The sequence below is a fragment of the Pseudochaenichthys georgianus genome, chromosome 14 (assembly GCF_902827115.2).
Source record: "Pseudochaenichthys georgianus chromosome 14, fPseGeo1.2, whole genome shotgun sequence".
Classification (NCBI taxonomy): Eukaryota; Metazoa; Chordata; class Actinopteri; order Perciformes; family Channichthyidae; genus Pseudochaenichthys; species Pseudochaenichthys georgianus.
The window spans coordinates 30,329,430-30,354,426 of record NC_047516.1 but is presented as its reverse complement, the minus strand read 5'-3'; the positions used below and the strand labels follow the sequence as shown (position 1 = coordinate 30,354,426).

Sequence of the window (24,997 nt, the reverse complement as noted above, 5' to 3'; positions counted from 1 at the left end):
CCACATTTATTGTTGTATTATCTGGACTTTATGCTGTATTATGTTGGTGCAAAAGGTGAAGAAAAGAAAAACCTATACATATTTGCACTGTTTTCTAGGATGTTAGGTTATATAACTGTAACTAAGCATTTCTTACAGGTAATATGTTGTAATAATACAAATGTGTTCTACTCTTTTAGGTCACTATTCTTTGGAACACAAGCAAAACATACAATGGGTAAACCTTTGAAAGGGTGTTGTTAAGATATATAATGGCAACAACAATGGGGACTTTAACGATATACATAGTACGTTCAAAAGAATGCAGCAACATGCGACACAATGTATTCAATCACGCTTGCATGCTATCAAACAGCAGGGAAAACGTACAGTACAGGCAGGGTGAATTATTCTAGCTTAGATGCTTTTCACCTCAATTTCCTTCTCGCCTTCTTTTTCTGTGTAATAAGCTAGGGCAAATATGTGGTGCGCGCAGAGCCGTGTGTGTGTGTTTGTCTGTATATATTTGTGTGTCGTGCCTGTTTGAGAAATACTGGAAGGCAGATTGGAAACCAAGATAGGGAAACATGGGGAAAATAAGTCAGCTGCACTCCTTGTTTGGCCAACTATTCACTATGCAGATGACATATATTCGAAGATTTCAAGGTTTCACTGGTCTTGAGTGCAGGCTAGAGAGAATAATGTGTCACAGTCTTTGAGAACAATTAATGTTGCCTCCGGCCTCGTCTGTAATGCACCTCTGCTGAGTTGAAACAGCAGCATTGGGCTAAATTGGGCTAATCCCAGCTCAAAGGGATGCCTAAAGTTCACAAAGTGTGGGCCCTGCTTAACAAAGAAGCAGGTTAATTAAGACTCGCAGTGACTCATGCTATCCCCTTTCCTGCTTGAAGAATGGCTTTAGGCTACATGCAGACAGGAAGGGTGATGAACGAGGAGCTCTCAGGGGGACAACACATATCTATTTGTGATAAATAACGTATATTAACCGTGTGTATAAAAGGGTGCGTTTACAGCTTTTCAGGAAGTCATGATTGCCAGTTTACACAGAATATCCGCATGTCATACCCCTTGCATTGTGTTGTGTTCAATAGCAGGATTCTCATTAAGTAAAGTGTGAAAAAAGGTGCCAGCTCTTGTACCCAAAAGGGCTAATTATCAGCTCCAATGGACTAAGTGAGGCTCTGGTTTCTCCAGCAACCATCATGCAATATCACACATTCAAAGGTGATGACATGTGGAAACTGTAAGAGTGCCAAAACCTTCAGCAGTCCTGTTATAAAAAGGTGAAGCTTAACATGTTATTTCTACGTAAGATTTTAAAGCAGCAGTGTGGAAACTTTGTTGGTTAATTATACTTTTTTAAACAGCAATTTAGTGCATGTTTGTGTGACCATACTGTTCATGTATATATTATATTATGAATGGTGTTACATTTAAAACACAACTATTACCTGCAATTTCTACTGGAATTGATACACGACACAAGCGTGCATTATCCATGTAAACATATATTCCCATATTAATGAATATTCCTTTGAAATATCCCTACTTTCCTGTATGTGAAACAGGCTATGTAACAAAAGTGTGACATACATGAGAGTGGTTTAACTTGCCAAGACCCTGAGGAAAATTCCCAATGTCCCCACTTCAATTATAATATTACCCAAACAGGTGCAAGCAGAGTGAAAGCAATTGTAAGGAGCCTTGTTCGTGCACTGGGAGGCTACAGCATTCATGCAGAGAGCTCATCATGTGTGTTGAAACTAGAATAAAAACAGTTTGGGTTTGTTTGTTGGTACATTTGCACTTGATGTTGTTTTTTCTTGCCAAGAATACATTGTTTTTCCTAACAGACAGAGAAACTGGCTCAGGTATTTCTTTTCTAGCTGTTGGTGGGCTTTATCCACTTAAATTTAGAATTGTAAACATTTAGTGTTGCTAGTGGTTGCGAACGGAGTCTTTCAATCATCCTGAAACAGGCCGTCTTACTCTCTGCTCATCATGAAATTGTACTCCATCTGCACTGAAGAAATATATATCCTTTGTTTTTAATTGCATTGGATTTAGACAGACAGTACATGAAAACCATTGGTTACAGTTGTGCTTACTGTTTTTGGATGCATGTGTCTATTCTAGGCATTTGACTGGTTTGTTTTTAGAACAAGTCATTTAGGAAGAAAAAGATTTATGTCGGATTTCTTGTGAGGCAATGTTTATTTTCGTGCACAACTATGTTTAGAGGCTGTTGTAATACACTATACGCAGGAAACTGCATTTCAAGAATTATTTTTGAAAGTGGGTTAATCTAAATCAATTAGAGGGCTGAAAAATCTCTTTGGGGGAGGGCGATCAAAATGTTTCTGAATTGATAGCAGTATTAGCCCATACTGTAGGAAACAAAACAAATATAGCTGACACAGACTTATACAAATAATGTTGGGATATAAATAGGACATTTGAAACATCTACTTGGGTTTGGCACTCTAAGCAAACCATTCGTTAGTTTACAGTGGCACATTGTGGATAGATATCCATAGTTCCTCAGACTTTTTGATGATACTTTTTGTTCTTTTTCTGTATTCTCCCTCCTTTTCCCATCTAAACACCTGCTTTGGTTGAGTTCAATGCTGTTCAGTTGTGCCGTGCCTCAGTAATGTCTTCAAATTCATGTTGCCTGCAGCGTCCTGCATTTGGGTGCACCTGCTCCACTTTTCATGACATACATCATACAATATTTATATGTTCTGCTGTTCAGCCATCTGGTATCAAGGCTATCATTTAGAGGTGTGGATGTTCTTCTAATAAGATAAGGTCCTCCGATGAATTCATGAATTAATTGGATGTTTTTAGACTGAAAAAGACCAAAGCAGAGTGAGTCAATACCTTGAAAAGATCATGCATGACAAACTTACAATCAATAGGGAACTCTTCAAATTGACCTGATCAAATAACCAACATTCTCCAAAAAGCACCCAAAACAAATATTAATTATTGCTATTAATACATACAGGTATGAGTGTACCTCGCAACATTTCAAGTAAAAAATGTGTACTTAAAGGTAAGTAAAATAATCAAAAGGCATTGCAAAGGGGTTGGTGCAGGCGTAAAGTTTGATTTTCTACGAGCAAACAAATACTAACAAGCCCTAAGAAGCAAAAATATACTTAACCATTTTTCCTCAACACTCTCTTTATATGTTTTACCACCCACTTAAAACAATGCTATTTTCTGTATTGTGGTGTGTGTTAGGGGGGGCGGGAGTGCTGACAGACGATAACAGTAACCACATTTTAAAATGATAAATTAATTGGTTTGAAGCAAAGTTTTTCATCCAATCACAGTAATGGTGTTAACATATAAATCAATGCAAAGGCAATTTAGGAATATCCCAGCTAAAAGAGGTTCTCCAGACCAAGCCGGGTCTTAAATACTAAACCCTGCAAAGAGGGTCCTTTTTGTAAAGTGTGTTGCACTAGTCCGTAAACGTAACCTAAGCCCTATTTAAATCATGTCCAACCCTAACCCTGAACCTATTTTCAGTTTAACCTACCCCCGTAGGCGCAAAACATCCCCATCTTTAATAATGTACAACATATAAGTGTCTTAATTTAAACTTCTTTCCACCCATTTATGGATTGCTATTTAGGGAGTTGGAGTAAAGCCAAGGCTGCAGATAGTTACAAAGCTAAACTGTAAAGTACAAAAAAGTTTGACTAGAAAGGCTATTTATATTCCATGTGAACATAATCGATACACATTCTGGCTGATACATGTAGACATGAAGCGGTTTAGTAGAAACACAGACACCTGACTACATTCCCAATGAAAAGCCATTGTCAAGTGTGGCACAGTTAATTAAAGCAAGGGCACCACTCTACATCTGTCACATCACTTGGCAGAAACTTTAATTATATATTTTGGTCAATCTGTTCTTCCTGATGTAAGAGGGGATGTCATACATGAGACAGCATCTGCTGAGGTGTGTCACATGAGCTTCAACATCTGTCCATGTTTTTACACAGCCTGTCAATCACTTGAGATCTGTCTCATACACATTTTGTTATCATATTGAGAAACCACAAACACTGTCAAGAGCTGCGAGCGTACATCTGTGCCACAGTTACAATTAACAGTCTTTTACCGAGCGGTGAATCTACACACAAACAGAGATTGGCACTACACACAAATACCCAGACAAACCCTGTGGCTTGCAGTCATTTTGGTCCCTAATGTTGTCCATCAAGGAGACAGTGGTGACTGTTCTCTAAACTGACTCCACCCACAAAGGCTTGTGTTCACCTAAGCTGTCAGCAAGCATCTGCTGAAACCACCAACCAGCCAACTGTGATAGTGGCTCTGAAGATATCTCCAATAAACAAGTGTCACCTACACTTGTTCAGCACTCGGTGGCATATTTTCCACTTCTATTTTTGCTAATTTTTTTCCATGTGTCAAACTTTATCTGTAAAGCCCTAGGAGAATGTCAAACAGTTTTGTATGCATGACACTGTGATTTGATATATGAAAGCATCTTGAAAGCCGATGTCAACTTGTCTTGGATGAAAATGAATCGTTTACATCACTGTCAAATATCTTTTTCCATAAAATGTGCCCCTGTAGCAACAAGACTATTGCACTGTTAGAGCTTGTCATTATTGTGTGATTCCCAAATAATTCAGTTTTCACTCAGAGGTGGCGAGAACTATCTGTCACATTAGGTTACTGATTGTGGATGCAGCATGTTTGTTTGAGAATGAATGCCTTTGAAGTAGGCAGTCTTTGGATTTGGGTGTTCTTTGAAGTTGTTTTAAACTACCTCCTTTTTACCTACTGGATTATTTTCTTCAGTGGAATGGAAGTTTAAAACAGTAATTACAGGAAAAAGGGAGCTAAATGTCAATAGTGTATAGCTATCTGAAAAAACGGATGGAATAACAATATGTATTATTTAAAGATAATAGTATGACGGCAGTCTGCTTTGAGAAACACACACCAATTGAAATCTACACGTGTCTAGTCCATGCACGCACTTGCAGATGACACAGAAACCTAGAGACACAATATCCCTAGACTCCACCATTTTTTCTCTCGTAATCCCCTCTAAGTCTATTAATATTTCTGTTTCCATGGCGATTCAGGTCTTGCCAAATGTTGTCCAGATAAGAGGAGATAAGAGCATAAGGAGCAGAGAGATAAGTGTAGCAAGTGACCCGCTGAGATCAGAGCACCAGAGGTCAGGCAGAAGAGCCGAAGCAAGCTACTGAGAAATGGACCATCCCTGCTCAACTGCACTGAACAACCCCATGCAGAAACATATGGAGGGCCGTCAAAGTTTTCCGTATTAGAAGTGCAACATTTGACCACAAACTTGAAGTTAATATGTGCAGCAACTTACTCTTTCCAGTGTATGAAATGTCACCCTCCAGAGATGTTACATTGGAGCAAAAACAGTAAAAACTATTATGGCAGCCTTTCACTGCACTTAATATAAGAGAACAAACGGATTATTATATCTATAACTGGATCATAATAACACTTTCCCCTAAAGAATACTATGGTCATCCATGCGACCATAGCCACATTTCTCTGCCAACTCGAAAGAGAAGTATTTAATGAATTTTTAACAAGTTGTATATTTTTTTAATGGGGGTATATGTGTTCCTTAATCTGCCATGACACACAGTATGTACTGTTCTGCAGAGAACACATTTTGAATTAGGATGAAAGGACAGTAACACATGTCATGCATGAGATCATGTTATTGTCTTTTCAAGTAGATCTTGACATGTTACTGTATAGCATTTCATATAGTATAAGTTGTTCATTCTATCAGATGTATTACACTTTTTGCAACAGGATGAGTAATGTTCGTGATTTCTTAAAGTTAATTATCTCTCCTCAAATCCTAACACAATAAGACACACTTTCTAACACCTACACAACAGCTTGTGTGAGTCATGTTCTTACCTGTTTGTTGCTGTACTTCATCTGGCTGGTCTTGTAGCTGTAGTCTGAGTACTGGTCTGAGCCGGTAGAGTTGTCGTCTCCTCCGGTTCCTACAAAGGTGTTGGCGGCAGGAAGGTCCTGGACAGCCTGGTGCTTCTGTGAGGCCGAAGGGGATTGGGCCTGCAGCTGGATGGAGGGTAAGGGGGAGTTGGAGCGGTAGTGCCTGCCTATATCTGGGCTTCCTGGAGAATATGTTAAGGGCAGGTGTATCCTGGGGCTATCATTCACTCCATCGAGGTTGAACTTGAGACTCTTTTGAAGGCTGACTTCTTCATCTTCCCCGAGTGGTTTGGGGGACTTTTGGGGCTTTCCTTTCCTTCCTCGTTTGCCTTTGGCATGTTTTGGTGCTTGTTTGGGCGCATATAAGTCTTTTGTTTCTTTCTTGCCAGCCTGATACCCACTCTTAGTTTCTCTCTGGATGCGGTGTCGGATAAATACCACCACCAGGATCAACATGACAACACCTGCCACTCCGGCAAGGCTTCCAAACAAAATGTTACTACGCTGTGCAGCGAAACCATAGTCAGGATCACCAGCAATGTCCCTTTCCAGTGGAGTGTAAAGACTGTGTCCTACTAGAGCCTCCACTAAGCTGACATTTGAGATGGTGTCATTGACATAAATGTGGACCAGGGCAGTGGCATGACGTGCAGGCTTCCCCCTGTCACTCACTCGCACTACTAGGCGATGCAGGCCGCCATGTTTTCGGGTCATTTCTTTTGCTAGAGTGATCTCCCCACTGGACGGTGAAATGCGGAATAACTGGTAAGGGTTTCCGCCAGAAATACTGAACACCAGCTCGGCATTGGGCCCACTATCCAGGTCTTCGGCTTCCACTATCTCAACGTGGCTATCTGGGGAAGCTAGAGGTGACAAACGCCTGAAGGAGGAATTGGAGGGTTTGGTAACCACAGGGTTGTTGTCATTTTCATCCAGTACATTGATCGTGACGGCCACATATGAAGACCGAGGGGGCTCTCCTCCATCCACCGCTTTAAGACGGAAAGTATAGCTGCTTTCTTTCTCCCTGTCAAACGAGATGCTTGAAAGAATGGTGCCTGTTCCATTTTGAACGACAAACTTTCCTCCATCAGGCTCTACAGACAGATCAATCAGGGCGTTCTCCCCTTTGTCCACATCCAGGACTGTCACCATGCCAACTGGACTGAGAGGAGGCATGTTCTCCAAAACTGAAAAGCTGTAGCCACTCAGCATGAACTTGGGGTCATTGTCATTGCGGTCAAGGACGTTTATTACAACAGTTGCTGTCCCTTTATGAACAGGTGACCCTTTATCTGCTGCCGTGACCCGGATCTCGTAGCGTTCTTTATGCTCACGATCAAGGGGGCTTCGGGCTCTTACTGTGCCCGTATTTGGATCAATCTCAAACAGACCTTTGATGGATGAGTCTGCCACAATACTATAAAGGAGTTCAGCGTTCGTGCCACTGTCAGCATCTGAAGCTATAACATCCAAAACCTTCTCCCCTGGTTGGTTTTCTTCGGCGAAATCTACCTCAAACAATGTTGGGGAGAATATTGGAGAGTTGTCGTTCACATCAGTCACCTGCACCTTCAGAGAATTTTGGCTAGAGAGGGCCGGATTTCCAGAATCAACAGCGACAATCTCGACTCGGTAATCCCTAATCCTCTCGTAGTCGAGGGGAGTGGTTGTCTGTAGGAAATACTTCCTCTTACTGTCAATGGATGAGTCGCTGGCAGGGCGAAGCTGGAACGGCACATCTCCTGCGACTACACAAGTGACCATAGCGTTCTCTCCCTCATCCTTGTCAGACACTTGCACTAAAGCAACAGCGGTTCCAACTGGCATGTCCTCTGAAATGTTGGCCACTCCTTCGGTGTGTGTCACAAGACCAATTCCCCGAATCTCCACAACTGGGGCGTTGTCATTTTGGTCAGTCACCTCAATTGTAACAAATGTCTTTGAGCTTTTAGGTTGTGGACCCTTATCCCTCGCCACCACATAGAAAGACAAGCTGCTGATTTCTTCCCTGTCAAGAGATCCTTTAACGTAGATAATGCCGGTGGACCGGTCAATTCGTAAGAGTGTCGACACTGGGTCTACTGCTTGGTGAAGGGTGTACTCAATTTCTCCATTAGAGCCCATGTCAGAGTCATTCGCTTTGACCTGAAATGAAAGGAATTCTGTGGTTAAAGGCGTGATTTATGTGCAGCGCTGTGTGGTTGAATTAAAGGAAGTCAGTGTAGGATTTTCTCTACTAATCATTGGTCAATGAATGAATGAATACATTAATCAGCGGGTGCCTGATCACTTCAAAGCACAGCAAGTGAACAGCTTTATTTAGGCATGTTTTATTATTGCCCTTCCTCTGTGCTTTTGATGGGTCTCCCCCCCCCCACCCTTCCCTTTATTACAGACATGGGGAATAGAAAAGATTCACATTAAACCAAATGGCAAAATATAAGGGCTGCTTTTTCTTCCATGACAGTTGGTACAAGTTCCCTTTGGGAAGCAGAACAAAGCATACACTCTTTGAGTACAGTCATTGTGGATCTCTAATTATTTCCATGTAAGTATAATAGCACAAAAAACAATATGCAGCTTAATTACCTGTATATACATAATTGTATATTGTGTTGTACAAATATCAAAATGCACATAAGAGTAATGGGATTGAAACAACTTATAAATAACGTATTTTTTAAATGTGAATATGATTATCTGTGAGTTGACAAGAACTAAGCTTGGCCCTTGGATTCCCAACAATTCCGCATGTGAGGTTACATTTTGACCATTCAGAGTTGTAGGGCTACTTTTAAGTATTTTAAAGCACAATGGCAGAATAAAATATCTATCTTTGAATTTAATTTTCAATAGAGTTCTGTATCTGAGGAATAAGCACTGCAGAAACATGACTCATTTTTCAAAAACTTGATAAATTGTGTATTTCATTATGTATTATTGAGTGTTTCTTTCTTTGAGTCTGTGTTTCTTAGTTGCTGAATATAGTACATCAAGCAGCAAAAACAATTTTCTTTGCAATTTCAATGTCCTATTTCAAAGAAAATAAGTTCTTGAAGTCAAGTTTGTTTGCTGCCAAACCTTACCTGCAACACAGAGTGCCCCGGTGGACTGTTTTCGGACACTTCCGCCTCATACGTGGACCTTTCAAACTTGGGAGAGTTGTCGTTGGCATCAGTGACTACCACTCTCAGCAGAGCACTGCTGTAGCGCTGTGGATTTCCTCCATCCATTGCCTTGATGGTGAGATCATAGGAATCCTTTAACTCACGATCTAGGTTGCCCAGGACAATAAGCTGCGGGAGCTTCCCCCCCCTGTCGTCAGCCACCTGTAAGCCAAACAGGGTTGCTGCATCTGGCCCTGCAGTCAGAGCATAATCCGCCACCCCATTCCTCTCTGAGTCCCTGTCAGTAGCCAGAGGTATGGAGAATAGCGCCCCCATGATTGTGTTTTCAGGGACGGAGATGGTGAGGACAGAAGAGGGAAATTGTGGAGTGTTGTCATTTATGTCCTGGACCTCAATGCGTCCTTCAATCAGTCGTGGGCTCTGGTTTTGTATCAGGTCTGTCACCGATACTTCAAATTCAAGGTAGCAAGGCTTACCCTTAACCAGGGTTCGACAGTCCCTCAGGGTCTCTCTGTCTATGGGTATCTCAGTGGTGAAAATGTCCCCCGTCTTCCCATCAACACGTAGGTAGGGTGCCCCGACCTCCAGCTTGTAGAGATGGCCTGAGTCTGGTAGGCCCTGGTCTGCTGCCAGGCTACCAATCAGAGTGTTGGGGGGCTGCTCCTCCTGGACCCTGTACAGGATGCTGCCCTCAGCAGAACCACAGTGCAGCACCAGGACCCAGAACAGCACTTGTCGTACATTTGGTTCCATTAGGTCATCAGAAGATCTGCCTGTAAAATGACAAAGAGTATTTCTGTCAAAATGGTGTCTCTGTTGGTTCGGATTAAGCTATTAAATACCTGGCCAAACATTTGCTGAACTTTTATATTTACATAAAGGCAAGAAACTCACATCAAAAGGTTATTAAAACCAGACAGATACATGCGGTCGGTAAAGAAAAAATGTCTTTAGTGTATTTTCTTTATTATAACAGAAAAATCTGGAACAGGCCTCGGAGCAAAATATAATAATTAGACAATAATAACAAGAAAGGGAAAAGAGGCATGATAACAATTTCCCGGCTTGGTTTAATTTCTGTCCCAGAGCTTCAATAACTTCTATGAATGTCTCAGCCTTACAAATATCCCGTGTACATTACAGCAGGAACAAGAAATTGTATCTTGTGAGCTTACACACACACAACAAACTCGAGGGCTGGTGTGGATCGCATTGTTTCAGCTGCGTAATCAAATAAAAGTGTACTACAAAATCAAATTGCCTAAGAGACTCATTATTTTGTTATTACACTCCTAGACATTGAGCGGGGAAGCAATGTTGCTTAAAAGGAACCTATGGTAAAAAAAAAAAAAACCTCACACATGAAACCTTACACACTTGCCAATATAGTGTCCATTGATGAAGGTAATTGATCGTTTTCATTACAGGAGACCTCTAACAACGAGAGCTTGCCTTCTAAGAGAGGTACTGTATAGCAAACAGGTATTTTTGTGTAGATTAAGCAACTACTACCACATGCAGGTTGAAACAATGCACAATGCAGAATTCTCCATCTGCGCTCTATTGCTACTGGCTAACTAAACATTGTATCATTGTGTTTGATTTTGAACCTTTCAACTCCGTAATTACAACCCATTATTTTAGCGTCTTCTTTCATCTGTATTCCCTCCAGCTAAAGAATACTGGGTTTGTTCACGCTACGTCGATTTTAGAATACAATTATTTTTGTCTCCCTGTGTGTAGAGTTGTATTGGTAATTGAAAAGAGAGCAGACGTTTGGGTTAAAAATAAAGGCCCGGTTCTCAGGGTAGCGTAGTAATGGCCACCAGTTTATAGTGTGTGTTTGGGCACGTGTGTGAGCGTCGACATCACCACGTAGATAGAAATACATGTGTGTTGCAGTTCACATAGAATAATTTAAAGAGAATAAAAAGGAGTACAGGTTCTGGATCTGATATCAGCCAGTTCCCTGATGGACCCTTGGGGAAAGATAAGCGAAGATCAGCGCAGCCTTAGTTTGTGTGCTTGTGAGAAAGATAGAAATACACATGGTCAGATGGTGTTATTGTGAGCTCAAATACATTCTGCATCTCCTCACATGAAACATTGTTGCAGAGAGGAGCAAAGCAAATGTGTACTAAGCGAGACAGCAGAAAACAAATATACAGAAAACCAATGAGAAATCCAATTCCTTTTGAATACATTAAAATTGGAAGTGCAGGTTATTGATGCACTAATTGCCCGGTTATCGATGTGTCCCTTTTTACATTTGCAGGGGGAGTCTCGAGTCAATGTGCCGTGAACGGTGAGTGTGCATTCTGTGTGTTCAAGTGTGGACGGGAAAAAAAGGCAGGCAGGAGTAAAAACATAATCAGCGGATGCATCCACTAAAAAACTGAAAGTTAACATTGGACAATGATCACTTGTGATATATTTTCCCTGTCTCTTTTTGTATACTGATTTCAAGATTGCAAAATGTTTTACCCATAAAATGACCATTTCAATATGAAAACCGTAATAAAGGTTGTAACATTTGTTTTGCTCTAACTGTCCCCCTACCATTACAGCCACTTCTAGAAGCAATAGGCGCACTTTGATAGTGACATGATTGTTATGGTTGATGACACTCATGACTTAATGTCTTCCAGTTGCCTCATGCCTGTCTTCCAGATGGCACCGTGCCTGGCAGCCACGGTGAATTGGTGTTCTTTTTTCTTTGTTTACATTGACATTAAAATGAATGTTATCTGTGAAATACGCATGTTGCCATCACCCAGTGAGCATCTCTTATCGGGTGAATATTACTGACACCGTGCACATGGGCTTCTATCTCACAAATATTTTATCAAAAGCTTAACAGCATGTTTTCCTTCATCTCAAAGCATAGCGGTGGCGAAGGGGAACATATGATGTGCTGAGATTTCTCAACATTGACTACTGCAAGTCTTGCAAGAGTCCCCTACATGTACCTGAGCAGCAACATGGATGAATGAAAGCAGCTGAATCCAACAAGGAATGTCATTTCCTGCATCTCAGCGTTTTATCCTCTAAAAAACTTGGTTATCATCTGCCATCCCAGATGGTGTGGTAGACCCACAAGACTACTAGCTGATTCAGGCAAATCACAAAACATAACTCAGCATAAAATTAGAAGAAGTTAGCTTTTCCAGTGTGTTCAATGTGTCTTTGATATATCAGTTCTGCTTAACCACTCCTTTTGTATGGACTTAACTGTACAACTATACTCCATTTCGACCAAAATGTGTGAATAAACATTGAAAACCCACTTAAATTAGGCAGTAAACTCCTTTCCCAGTAGATGAGTATGCCAGTTGCAACATTCTCTTAGCTTTTCCTTAACAGCTGTAAGACTAACAATGAACGTTTAGATTAGTTCATGAGTTACCAGTATATATTGTTGAAAGTGCGTTTTACGATAAACAGCGTGTTAAAAATACTGTTTCCAACAATGGATTCTGGTGGCTTTCAGGAAAGTCTGCTTTCCGTAGTTTTTGTATGCATCTATATTATAAGGATTGCCTTAAGTTTGTTATTTAAAATGTAAAAGTGCATCATTGCATTGAGCGGGAAAAAGTGTGAAAATCCATCACTATCGATTGTAGCTGGAGCCGGTACATACCAGTGACTACTGGGATAGGATGTCGATTACAACCTTTCCCTGAACAGATGTTAGTGGGTGTTAGAGAGTTGTGTTATCTACTGGGAAAGGGGCTTTAGAATACCAGTGGGGTGCAGATACTTGCACTGGATCAGGCATCTCAACACTGACATCCCCTTGTCTATTATAAACGTACTCTGCTGACTTGAAACTTCTCTGTTCGTAAACTGAATTATAAATAATAAACACAATATAATTATAACAACTTCCAGCTAATGTACTTTGTAGGTAGCTACACCACAGGACAATCGACTTGGCTAATTCTAGGACGACCCCTGCTGTGCTACTAGTTGAATGAGTGCAGCACACTGTACTTCCTTTACGCAGAGCTATTAGGGCTCTGCACGGCCTAAAGGGCTCATACTGTAATTCCTATAAGCTCTGTGCACTGCAAAAATCATCCTGCACAAACACACTGAGCTGCACAGAAAAGAGCAACAGATATTCGGAGGAAAATTCGATCGAAATAAAATCAACGCATCCACTCGTACTGAGGAGAACACTTTAACTCTACCAGTGAAGCAGCGTTCACACGTTGCCTCACGCTGTGATCATGCAATGGTCCAGATGGTTCCAACCTAGAGGAAAACGAAAGGCAGCCTGTACCACAGTATGGAGATGGGCTTTCAAAGACTCAAACTGACTGATGGGTCCTCCATTTGATGTATCTTCTCTGAAAACTTTGAAACAAAGAATGCAGTCAAAGCGAAACTACTCAACAATTAAGTTTACGACCCCTACGGCCGCCACGCGGAAAGAACTCTTCCATCTGGGGACACAGGTCTAATGCAAGACTAGACCAGAGAGTCTGTGGGTCATCGCTCCTTCTCAGCATGGCCATCACCCTACAGACTTACAACCTGCAGGAGAAATGTACCCGAGCATACCCCTTCACCTGCCATCGACCTCTATAGATAAGCACGGCTATAATATTCCCACTCCCGCATACTGTGCCTGGAAGATTGCTGTCACTGTCAAATTTCACTGACATATAGTGATGTGATCGACATCAACTGTTCAACTGTTTTATTTAAGGGAAAACAATATGTTTACCATTAAAACCAGAACAAATTACAGATTTATACTACACCCTTATCGAGGCTAATAGAATTCATGGGGACAATATTACCGTGATATGTAAATACTCCGCTCAGTCAAATTCATCTTAATCTTGGTTTATTATGCGCTTTTTCATTTTTTATCTTGATTATTTCCATCATATTATCATGTTTATTATTTAAATGATATCATAATGTAATGTTTGTAATAATATCATAATAATAAAGGTATATTGCAACATCCCAATTATTCAGAAGTTCTGAAACTAACCCTAATCCTAACAGAGCTTTTTCCACCTTTACCAACATATTTACAGCTATAAACAAATATGCAGTTTGTTTTATATCCCTTGGCTACATTCTTGGATGCTGGCACTCGGGTGTTGTTAAAAACCAAAGAGAAATTTTAACATGATATTTGCTCAGTTATGAAGAGTTGAAAACTGATAATGTATTTAAAAGTAATGTTGACAAGCATCCTGTATTTATACAGTTATTTTACTGCCACAACATTGTATATTTATTTTATGAGCATTTCACAATTGTTTTGTAAAGCTAAATGATTTGCAATCCATATGTTTAGGTGCTGAAGGGGATAAAATAATGATAATAAGATCCATCAGATATTTAGTCACATAATAAGTCACTCAATATTTGTGTATGGCTGCATACATGTCATTACACTTTCATAATTTAATGTATGTAAAAACAATGAACGGTATAATTGTGTTGCAGAGCATGTGGCCCATGCTGGTTACCATAGAGACAGACTATCTACTGATTGAGTCAACTCAGTGACCGACTGGGTGACACTTGCTCTTTAAGTTGGCCGCTCCACAGGTACATCGGAAATGACTCACGGGTAGAATCAACTGAGGTATAATTGCAAATTAATAATAATGTCAAAGAAAATGATTAGAGTACGGCAGCGGCTTTGTGTTCCTCTGTAGAATCTGAACCGTCACCTGTTACTTGGTCACAGATCAAGCTCAAGATCTGTAAGATCTGCTCTTCCAAGCTGTGGTAGTGCGCGAAAAGATAACGGATGATTTAATGATTTTCTCAACTGAGGTGATTTGATGTATTGGCTGACTCTGCGCCTTTAGCTAGTATAACAGGTAAAACCCATTACCCTCCCACCAGCATGATTTATGATGGCTATATCACAGCTTAGGTCCCCTTACAGCTGATCTTCCAAAATAATTTACTGCAAAATGTTACACTGCGCATTCCTAGAGACAGTAAACCCTGGCTGTTGGTAATGAGAAAGGAATAGCCTTTGGGTGGAAACACCTGCTAAGGGCAGGAGCATTTAGCTATTCATGTGGGCTGCTCCACAAAGAATGCCATTAAATGCACTTAGATCAAGGAGGTTGCATTCAGACATTACGACACAAGAGGGAAATGTAGACCTGCAACAGTTGACTCAACTTGCTGCAGACTCATTCTTTTCTAGATTCATCTATAAATGTCAGAAAGTGCAAGTCCAAGTTGATTTACATGTCTTGATGTGGAACCAGAAGATAATCAGTTTGGTAGATAGAGAAATTCAAAAATATCCACATTAGACAGGCCAGTTGTTTTCTGCCATGTTAATGAAATATATAGTAACGACTTTTCATTTAAATGCCCACTGATCAACTATTGTCTTATTGTTACAACTATAGATGTATAATCATAGGTCCTATATGTTGTATTCCTTTTCAGGCTGTGTATTTCATTATAACCTGATTCAGTATGTCTCTGCTTTTGAATGATTTGTAACAGGTCTACGCTCTCAAGTTCAAATAACAGTTTGATCAGTCATGTCAGAAAACCCTGCTGGTGACCTTTCGATGAATTGTTTACCGAACAGATGGGCTTACATGACACAATGCATGTAATTGAACCATGTTCCTTTAATAGAGGAAAGGACATGTGTAAAGTTCACCATTGATCATCACCATTGATCAGCAAGGGAAACACAATTAGAAAAAGGTGGGAAATAGAGGAAATGGAACTTGATAGATAGATAAGATATTGTTCATGAAAAATTGCAGAAAATGCTGGTTTCTGCCTCTCACATATGGATGTTTCTGAATTTCTCTGTTTTATATCATATTAAAATTATTATCTTTTGGTTCCACAACAGGACATTTAAAAGCATCATCTTGTACTTTTTTAGATAGATAGAAGGCTACTTGTCCGTAAGAATTATTGGCAGAACTAACAATTAAGTCTGTCTTTTTCCAAACTCCCATCTCCAACGACTGCTTCATAATCGATCGACTCCCACCCTCACATTCATCAGTTGTATGTCTCATAGGCAGGCTGTAAGATACGGGGCAACATTGGGTAATTAAGGCCTGTGTTGATGCTCCGTTTTACCGGCACCTTAGCCTCCAGTGTGTGGGGGAACTTAGACCGACATCAGTACGCGGGGCAGACTATTACAAATGTGCCTGGTGGTCGATGGAGTGGCGAGAAACAACACCCCAGACTCTCAGCGGATGTGGGGGGGAAGAGAGAGAGAGAGAGAGAGAGAGAGAGAGAGAGAGAGAGAGAGACGATGAGAGAGAGAGAGAGAGAGAGAGAGAGAGAGAGAGAGAGAGAGAGAGAGAGGAGAGAGAGAGAGAGAGAGAGAGAGAGAGAGAGAGGAGAGAGAGAGAGAGAGAGAGAGAGAGAGAGAGAGAGAGAGAGAGAGCGAGAGAGAGAGAGAGAGAGAGAACCCGTGTGGATGCGCTGATCAAAGATTTCTTTTTTCACCCCCCACTTCAATTATATGCGCGAGTGTCTCCATACAGAAAATACGGGCGATTAGTTGCCTGTGCGTCAGAATGGAAAACAAAATACTCCAAATAAAGAAGATAAATAGTGATGTTTGCGAAGAAGGAATGATGCGAATGGATCAGATTTGTCAAGAAATCATGATATGAGATGCAATTAGACGATCGCCAGCACACATCATATTAAAGCGTGGGTGAAGTGCAATGATATATGATAATGACTTAATGCCATTACGCAAGGAGGCTATAACTACTCGATTTATATGCGTTTTTAATCACGCATCGTTACTGTGGCTGACATATGTCCATCAACCTGTAACACAGAGCTCGCCTGTGACAACTTGTTGTAGGAAAAAAACAGTCCGTTTGGCATAATGGGCTGCGTTGTATTAGGAGTATTTTCAGAAGGAAACTTCCCTGGTGCAAAACATCTAGACAAAATCGACTAATCGCGACAACTTTCTCCGTGAATTCGCAGTCATTACCTGAGCCAGAGACTTCTCTATGAGCGCGTCGCCGATCTGTCCGCAGTTGAAGTGTCCGCCGGTGATCCCAGAGGCAGGTGTCTCACCCTCAAACCTCCGTCACATCAGAATAACTTCAGCAGTATCAAAATCCACTCACAGCAATTTGCAACTTCCAAAAAAATCACCGGATTCCGTGTCGTCCCGGTAGAATTCTGTCCGTGGAAAATATTAGAAGTTATGAGCTGATCGATATATTTTGTAATATTAAGACAGAGCATGAAAACGCGGGGTCAATCATTCCACAGGGATAGCCCGCTGTGTGCTATTTCCCAATCCTTAAGAACTGATTCCTGCCAAGATACGCACCCGGTGGCGCATCGCTTTGCTCCAAGTTTCCAGAGCGCTTCCTCTGATGTGAGAACTAAGGACGCACTGGATGTCTGATCGACTGTTATTTGTATTTATTTTCTTGTGCAACGGAATAAGCTTACCAACCCTAAAACAAGAAGCCAACCTGAAGCATTTCCAGAGAGCAAGTGTGGAGATGCTGTGGCTCCGTTAGTTTCTCCCCTCTCTGCCTATCTCTCTTCCTACTCATCAGAGCGTGGGAGGAGGTGGGGCTCTCATCCACCGCAGCACACAGCAACTTCACACTCAACATCACATTATGCCCGGGCTGCCTACCAGGAAATTGTGTGATTTCCAACAGTTTAAGATCTCATCAAACTGGGTCACCTCAAATGGGGCGAATTCAATGCAACCTTGGAGAATATTCCTGCAGTCTGTGTGCATGTGTTAACTGCTGCTGCAAACACCAACCCCTGCTACAAAAAATACACAAAGGTGTCCAAACGTGATGTAACAGGTAGCACTGACAGTTTACTTGTTGATATGCATTCCATGTAGCAAAATGAATGTCCCTAAAATGGAAGCTGGTGCTGCCACTATTTATTCATTTGGCGCCACCCTCAGGCGGTTATAATAAGGAGGGGACATAACACTGTTTAGCTGAGGGAATTAGGAGGGAAATTGAATGATAACATTGAAGTCTGAAGAAAGCACATTATAGGCCTATTGTTGCTTCTTCCTTTTTTCTGCGATTGGAGACAATGGAAATGCTGTTGGTGTACATTTGGATTAACTAACATCATCTGTTTAAAAACTGCAACAGTGTAATTACAAAAAAAACAATGTTTTTGCTGTGGGCTATAAATCAGCATGGCTCAGCAGGGAGCAAACCCATCCCACGCCACAGTTATTCTCCTCCTTTCTTCCACAACGGTGATGCCAGTGATCATAACTGTTTAAAACACAAGCAATGGACCAGGAGCAATGAGTCAAACGCGGGTTTTGTAACAAAGGAAAGCCTTGAGCAACGTCCCCTCCGGAGAACACTTGATTTCCTATCTTCCCCAGCCATTCTGAGGCAAGAGTTTATCACAGTGTTTCCAGTCTGTGATCCTTTACTCCTCCCCCATCTCTCATTAACTGCAAACACACAGCTGTTGGGTTACCTCTCCAGGGCTCCCATTAAGAGCTGCCACTCAGGCTTACAGTGTCCCTCAGCCAATCACATTAGAGCTCCCGCCCACGCACTGCCACTGCTATGTTGCTCTTCTGCAGCCATACTAATAACAATTTAAGTGTATTTTACAGGTGGCTCATGAGTCACCTAGAAAGAGAGAAGAACACAATGTGAGAGGAACAAAGTTGTATTAGTATACAAATACTATACTAGAAAACTATTATTGGGTCAAAACCATAAAGCAAGTCAATGTTACAACAAATTATTTGCAGCAAGATCATTTTGATTTGTTTACATGTGATAAGGCTTTGTGTTGCTCTCGAACAACATTGACAATATTTTTCTTCTGAATACATTTGCTTTCATATATTATGTTAATGCATTAGTTGTTGAAATATAAGTCAAAGGTTTTGCTACAGGGGATTATGGATATATCTCTGTATCACTTCATAAATCTGAAAATATTGTTAGCAGGCAATTTGTCATGTTTGAGGAATAAACAACTGAGCAATTATTTTTGAGTAAACAGCCTTCCGAGATGTGTATTGTAAAATTCAATACATTTTGCAAAACACTACAGAAAAATTGGGTAAAATAACCAGGATTAAACTTTCCCAGTTTTCTAAAATGTGATGTTTACAAATGTCTAGAGTATATGGGATATTTGGAACATGTTATGGTTGCAAAATGCCCAAACTGTCAACATTGACCAGTGCATGAAAAAAATAAATGTTTTCTGCCTTGAGTATCTCTTTTTAATCATGTAAATTAATACAAAATGAGAATTTAAAGCAGTTTTAACAACCCTTATACTGACTTACAAGTATTGTCATCGGTTTTTGGCTCTCATAGAATGAATGAATTGAAATGTGTGCTTGTCCTAAACCAAACAGCACAGACAGTCTGGGTCAATGTTCAGTGTGTTGTCATGTAATCGTTTCATTTAATAGTGTATTTGAATAGGGACAATAATGAACACTTAAGACACATAATGCTTCAAGTGTAAATATGCCGGATTTTAGCATTGAGCTCATTTCCATCCGTAGTCCCTGACATACAACATATAAGAACATGACATTTATAAACATAGCGACAAATAAATACATGATATGCAAAAAGAGCAAGAGCAGCACACACAAGTATTTACCACATGGCAGTACACTATACAGTAGCAGCAAAGTCCGTTTCTGATATGACTGGGTGGGCAGAAATACTGCTTCATTTGATCCCTTTATTCAGTTTAAAGATTACAGGCCTGTTTGATTCCCACTCACCTTTTCCTGTTCGCCATATTTGAAATTGAGTGCGGTAAAATGAGGACAAGGCAAGGGTAACCGGTGCCTCAGAACAAAGGCAGAAAATACCCTCAAACCCTCCCAAATTCCCCAAAAGACTCTGCCCACCATGCGGTATCTATCCAGCACATGTTCTGTGGCCAGTGCCCTGAATATTACAGCCTCGTATTTACAGATGTCCTTTTCCAAATTCCAAATTCCTAATTGAGTTGTATAATCACAGTCAAGAGCATCAATTAAGCAAGTTTTCTTAAATAAAAAATATGCTTGCGAGAGACCCATCTCTATGTTCATCAATTGACGCTGAAGACTTTAAAGCTGCCTGAAGACTCTGTAGGCAGACAGGCTGTTTTAATTCTAAGCTCATGGTTTGTTTACTGTTGCGGCAACACGGCTTGTGAATGTGATCTGTATACATTTACATCTATTCTCTTATCACATACCACACCTGGAGAAGGTCCCCCCCTCGACAAACAGACACACTTTCACAGGAGGCGTACAGACTCTACCAAATACAGACGCGCACACATACAAATCAGAAATGGGGATACATCTAAGGAGAGGGAAATGAGGGAATATAGAAAAAGCTGCAGCAATATTCGACACTTTGAAGAGCAACTCCACACTGAATGGAAAATAGGAGAGATTCCTGCTGCTGCACTGCTCTCTATAGGATGAAATGTTAACAAAGGCTCTACTCAAAGGCTCTATTCACATCCCTGTCACTGATGTCACAGCTGGTGTTTCACCTTTGACACACGGACGTGGACGTAAAGAAGAAGCATTTATCCTTTTTAACTTTTTAATTGGATTTTAGGTGTTTAATTGTCCTCATTTATCTAATTATTTATATATTTGACTTATTTACTATCTGGCATTTTGTACAAGCATACAGAAGAATAGTATTGGATGTAGTCACCACGAGTCACTCATTGGTGTGTGGGCAACATTTTGAAAATCTCAATTTAGTTGATGCTATTTTTGTACATTTACTCAAGAGGTGAGTTTAGTATAACCCAATGAGCAAGACATTTTAAGCCAATTAAAATGTTACAATTTACTTTTTTGAACTGAAACGACACTGAGGGGGTCACAGGTCTAAAACGATTCAAGGACATTGTCTTTGTTTATTCTAAATTGGAAGATAATTTACAAAATGAACACAACGCTGTACTAAAGACGGTTTGAAACTAGCTATTGAGACCATTAACTCAATAGTTAAATGTCTAATATATGTCTAATATGTAATAAATTAACTTAGAAGTATGGTCATTTTTTCTTAGACTTATTTTAGCAACTAGTAAAGAGCTAGCTGTTCGAGAGGAGGGAAGTTTAAAGCACTCACATTTTGGCTTAACTTTTCCAAACTGTATTTTGTCGTCTGCTTTAAAATGCCCACTGTGACATCACGGGGTGTAGAAAGACATAAAACAGCATTTAAGCTGCGCAGTCAGTGCAGCAGCATCGTTCTGCCATATGTGATTTGGTCCGGATATAATCTTTAAACATCACCACAATATATCATCCTCAGATAGGAAGAGACACAGACACAGAGTTGAAGAACATTTACATTTGGAACACATCCACTTGTGGAGCAGGAGCTTTTATAGATGGGTCAAGCGAGGAAAAGACAGAGCAGTGATGCGAAAAGAAAACTTTATGATTCCTGAACTGTTCAGTCCCGAGGCAAAGCCAAGCCACGGAGTCAGCTGTTTGTGAAGAAGAGTTGGCACTGATGCTCTGTAAATCTGATTAGTTTTAAAGAATCTATACATATTACAAAGAATATCTAATCATTTAATATTTCTAAATGCAGGCATTGATTCTGTAATGGGAGTAGGGAGTTCTAAGTGTATATTCAAATGACAGTGTGGGAATACATCAAAGTAAACAACCGCCAATATAAAAACTAGTAAGATGCAAAAAAAGTGCTGAATTTATATTTTAAAATATAAGAAGTTTATACACATTTAATGAGACATTAAACCGTGGAGTAGTGATTTTACCCGATGGGCTACTTCAACAGTTGCCAGGGTATGGAACGATATCGAACTAGTTTGAGTAAGTCGAAAAAAATAAATCCACTTATTGAGTCTAACACCTGAACAGTTTGTTATGAAATTGAGAGAGTGTGAAAACTTGCTTGCAGACAAGCAGCAAAAAGGTCAACAACAAAATAGAGAAAAAGCTAAAAGTAACACATAAATGGTGGAAATGTCCAGCTTCTGCCAAAGTGGTCGGCTATAAATGAAAACTTTAAAACTGTTGAATTCAGAGCCAGTCATCATCTTTATTTGTTATTTATCGTGTTCCGTATGAATTATAAGCACTTCTAAAGATTGATTCTGGGAGCACAGTTTGATCATAAAAGCAACTCCCTTTTGGACACGGCCCAATTCAGTTAAACTTAAGGTTGTGCTTTCTGATCCGAATGTTATGAAATAACCCCATGTACGTGTTCATCTAATACAAACATTATTCTTCTCCTCTAAGAACATATTTGAGTACATAAGTATATATATTTGAGTACATAAGTATTAGGTGCAGGTAAAATTTGAAGAAATGAAGAGGAAGAACTTTTGTTGCAACTTTATTCTCCACGAATTAACACGTTTTCGACTTTCAACACAAATCTGATTCATTCATGCTTGGCAATAAAACTGAAAGTTCACCCTCATTCTTGACATTTCAACTTTATTCTCGACATTTCAAAATTATTCTCGAAATGGAAAACAAACTAAATCTGAATTTTCAACTCAATGTTCTCTCTGTGCCCGGTCCTAAAACTCATGATATCAACATAAAGCTGATTTTATTTTGGTGTCACTCATCATTTTAATGTCTCTTTAATAGAGGACAGCAGAGCTATACAATCAGAGCAGATTTACCACCAATATTTACATTATATTGGGTGTAAAGCAGCTTTGTAAACCTTCATAATGAACATGTTGATACATAATAATAGAGATATTAATATCACTATAAGAATGCAATATATTACATTATGTCTAAAATGGGACTTTTACACAAACGTTTCGTACATACTTTCTATTCTATGTTCTACCTTAAGTATGTTAACATGTAGTTTGTATTGTTATGATAGCACAAGTCTCCTTTCAGTACGCCTAATGATTCAGTCATTTCGTCATGTCAATGAGAAAAACAAAGATAGAGAAGAAATAACGACATCATTCTCTGAAGGTTGAAATGCCGACGAAACGAGACGTCTTAATGGACAACTGATTTGCTAATGGCCCTGGCATCTGAGGAGATTTAAAGAGGTGTGTTTATAAAGCTGTCAGCGCAACTTCCCGTCATCCCTGTCGTGATTTTGCTCTGTGTGTGTATGTGTGCATTTCTGATTGGCAGTTACAAAGGCTGAACAATTTACCAGCTAATATTCCCACCACTCCATTCCCGTTATCAGTTGACTCTTCAACACTTGTTTATCTTTTGCAAACACAATCATGCATGAGAAAGGTGGGGAGCTCAGCGGTGAGACAGGAACTGATGTATTACAAATCTGAAAGAAGAAGAAGAAGAAGACACTTGGCACAAAGCCAGCCCAAGTACGAAGACATGCAACCCAGTCTCACGGCATTTTGTGTTATCACGACTTTTATTCTATTGATTCGTGTTCACCAACACGACTTTCTCCTTTTTTCGTGTCACAAAGAACGATTTTAAAAGCAATGTATTTCTATTGGTAGTGTGTTTCGTGCCTGCACCACGTCTATTTGTCCGGTCGGGTCTTGGAAGACCGGAAGCTGTGGGGTTCATAAAAACGTTTTCTTACTCAATATCAAGCCACGATTATTGTTTTAATTTTAAATCGTTTAATGTCGAACTTTTTTTGCCGTCCGTGAGCAAAAGAAGAGGCTCAGAGCCTCAGAATACTGACATTTTTTTTTTCCTTCTAATTTGTTATTCTTTTCTAAATAACACACTGTTATTTACTCAACAATAACACACAATTATCCTTGTTTTTATTTATCTGTTTAATTCCATAATCTCGGGCTTTTTTGCCGTCCGTCAGGAACTGAATTTCAAAATAAAGTCACCGGAAACAGACGTGGTGCAGGCAGGAAACACACTACCAATAGAAATACATTGCTTTTGAAATCGTTCTGTGTGACATGAAAAAAAGGGGGAAATCGTGTTGGTGAACACGAATCAATAGATTAAATGTCGTGACTATAACACGAAATGCCGTGAGACTGGGTTGAGACATGGGTGGTTGTTTAAAATATATTATATTAAATATTGCCTTTAATGGTGACCAACCCAGTCCCAACACCATCTATTGCTTTGTGTACATGTACCCATTTTTGTTGTTGTTGGCGGTTACTAACATTCAATACTATCAAAATTATATTTATTTTGATAGTATTATGTTGTTCTATTTTCTGTCATGATAAGTCTTGGAAGCTACAGTATATTGTTTCATTATTTTTCTAATTTCTTATTCTTTTTTTTTTAGCTATTACGCCAACTTTACTCAACATGTATTCACAACCATGGCATGATTCTGGATCAAAGACATATTATCAAGTTTACAGCCACATTTTCACAAGATCTTACTTGTTTTAAACGATATGTTTTTAACCTGATAAAGGTTTTGTAGTCTTCAGACGTCTGGTCTGACCCTATATTCCCCTTAGCTTCCCACTTAATGGTATATATAGAAATATATATATAGAAATGTTTTCTAGAAGCAGCCTCTGCCCCCTTCTCTTTTTCACTGGAAGAGAATACGGTGAAGTTAAATCAAAACAAGGAGGCATTTGGACTTGTGTTTGGCCCCATGTGGTTTAGTTAATTAACAGAAAGGGTTCTCTAGGAAGCAGAGAGCATTAAGAGGTGGGAGGATCCGCATCACTCCTCCCTCTTGTAGGAAATGCAATATAAGACCATGGGAAGAAAAGGTGCTTTGAAAACGTCCCTTCATCTTCAATAATACTGGTCTACAATCAAGCAATTTTTAAAAGAATATTAATTGTACACGCTGAGTACATTGTGCTAGGTAATCCTGTTAATGTCATGTACACATGCCTCTATGTCTTAAACTCGT

The 24,997-nt window shown here is 39.9% G+C and overlaps 1 protein-coding gene across 2 annotated transcripts in view; it reads right to left on the bottom strand.

Annotated features, from left to right (window-relative positions):
- Positions 1-17,660, bottom strand: part of pcdh1a (protocadherin 1a) — a 104,733-nt gene extending 87,073 nt beyond the window's left edge. For both annotated transcript variants that reach the window (XM_034098319.2, XM_034098320.2), the window contains exons 1-3: positions 17,125-17,660; positions 9,096-9,910; positions 5,968-8,154 (exon numbers count right to left, since the gene is read on the bottom strand). In XM_034098319.2, the coding sequence (XP_033954210.1) occupies positions 5,968-8,154; positions 9,096-9,890 (2,982 nt within the window). In that variant the 5' untranslated portion in view covers positions 9,891-9,910; positions 17,125-17,660. The remainder of the gene's footprint in view (positions 1-5,967; positions 8,155-9,095; positions 9,911-17,124) is intronic.
- Positions 17,661-24,997: the final 7,337 nt, after the last annotated feature.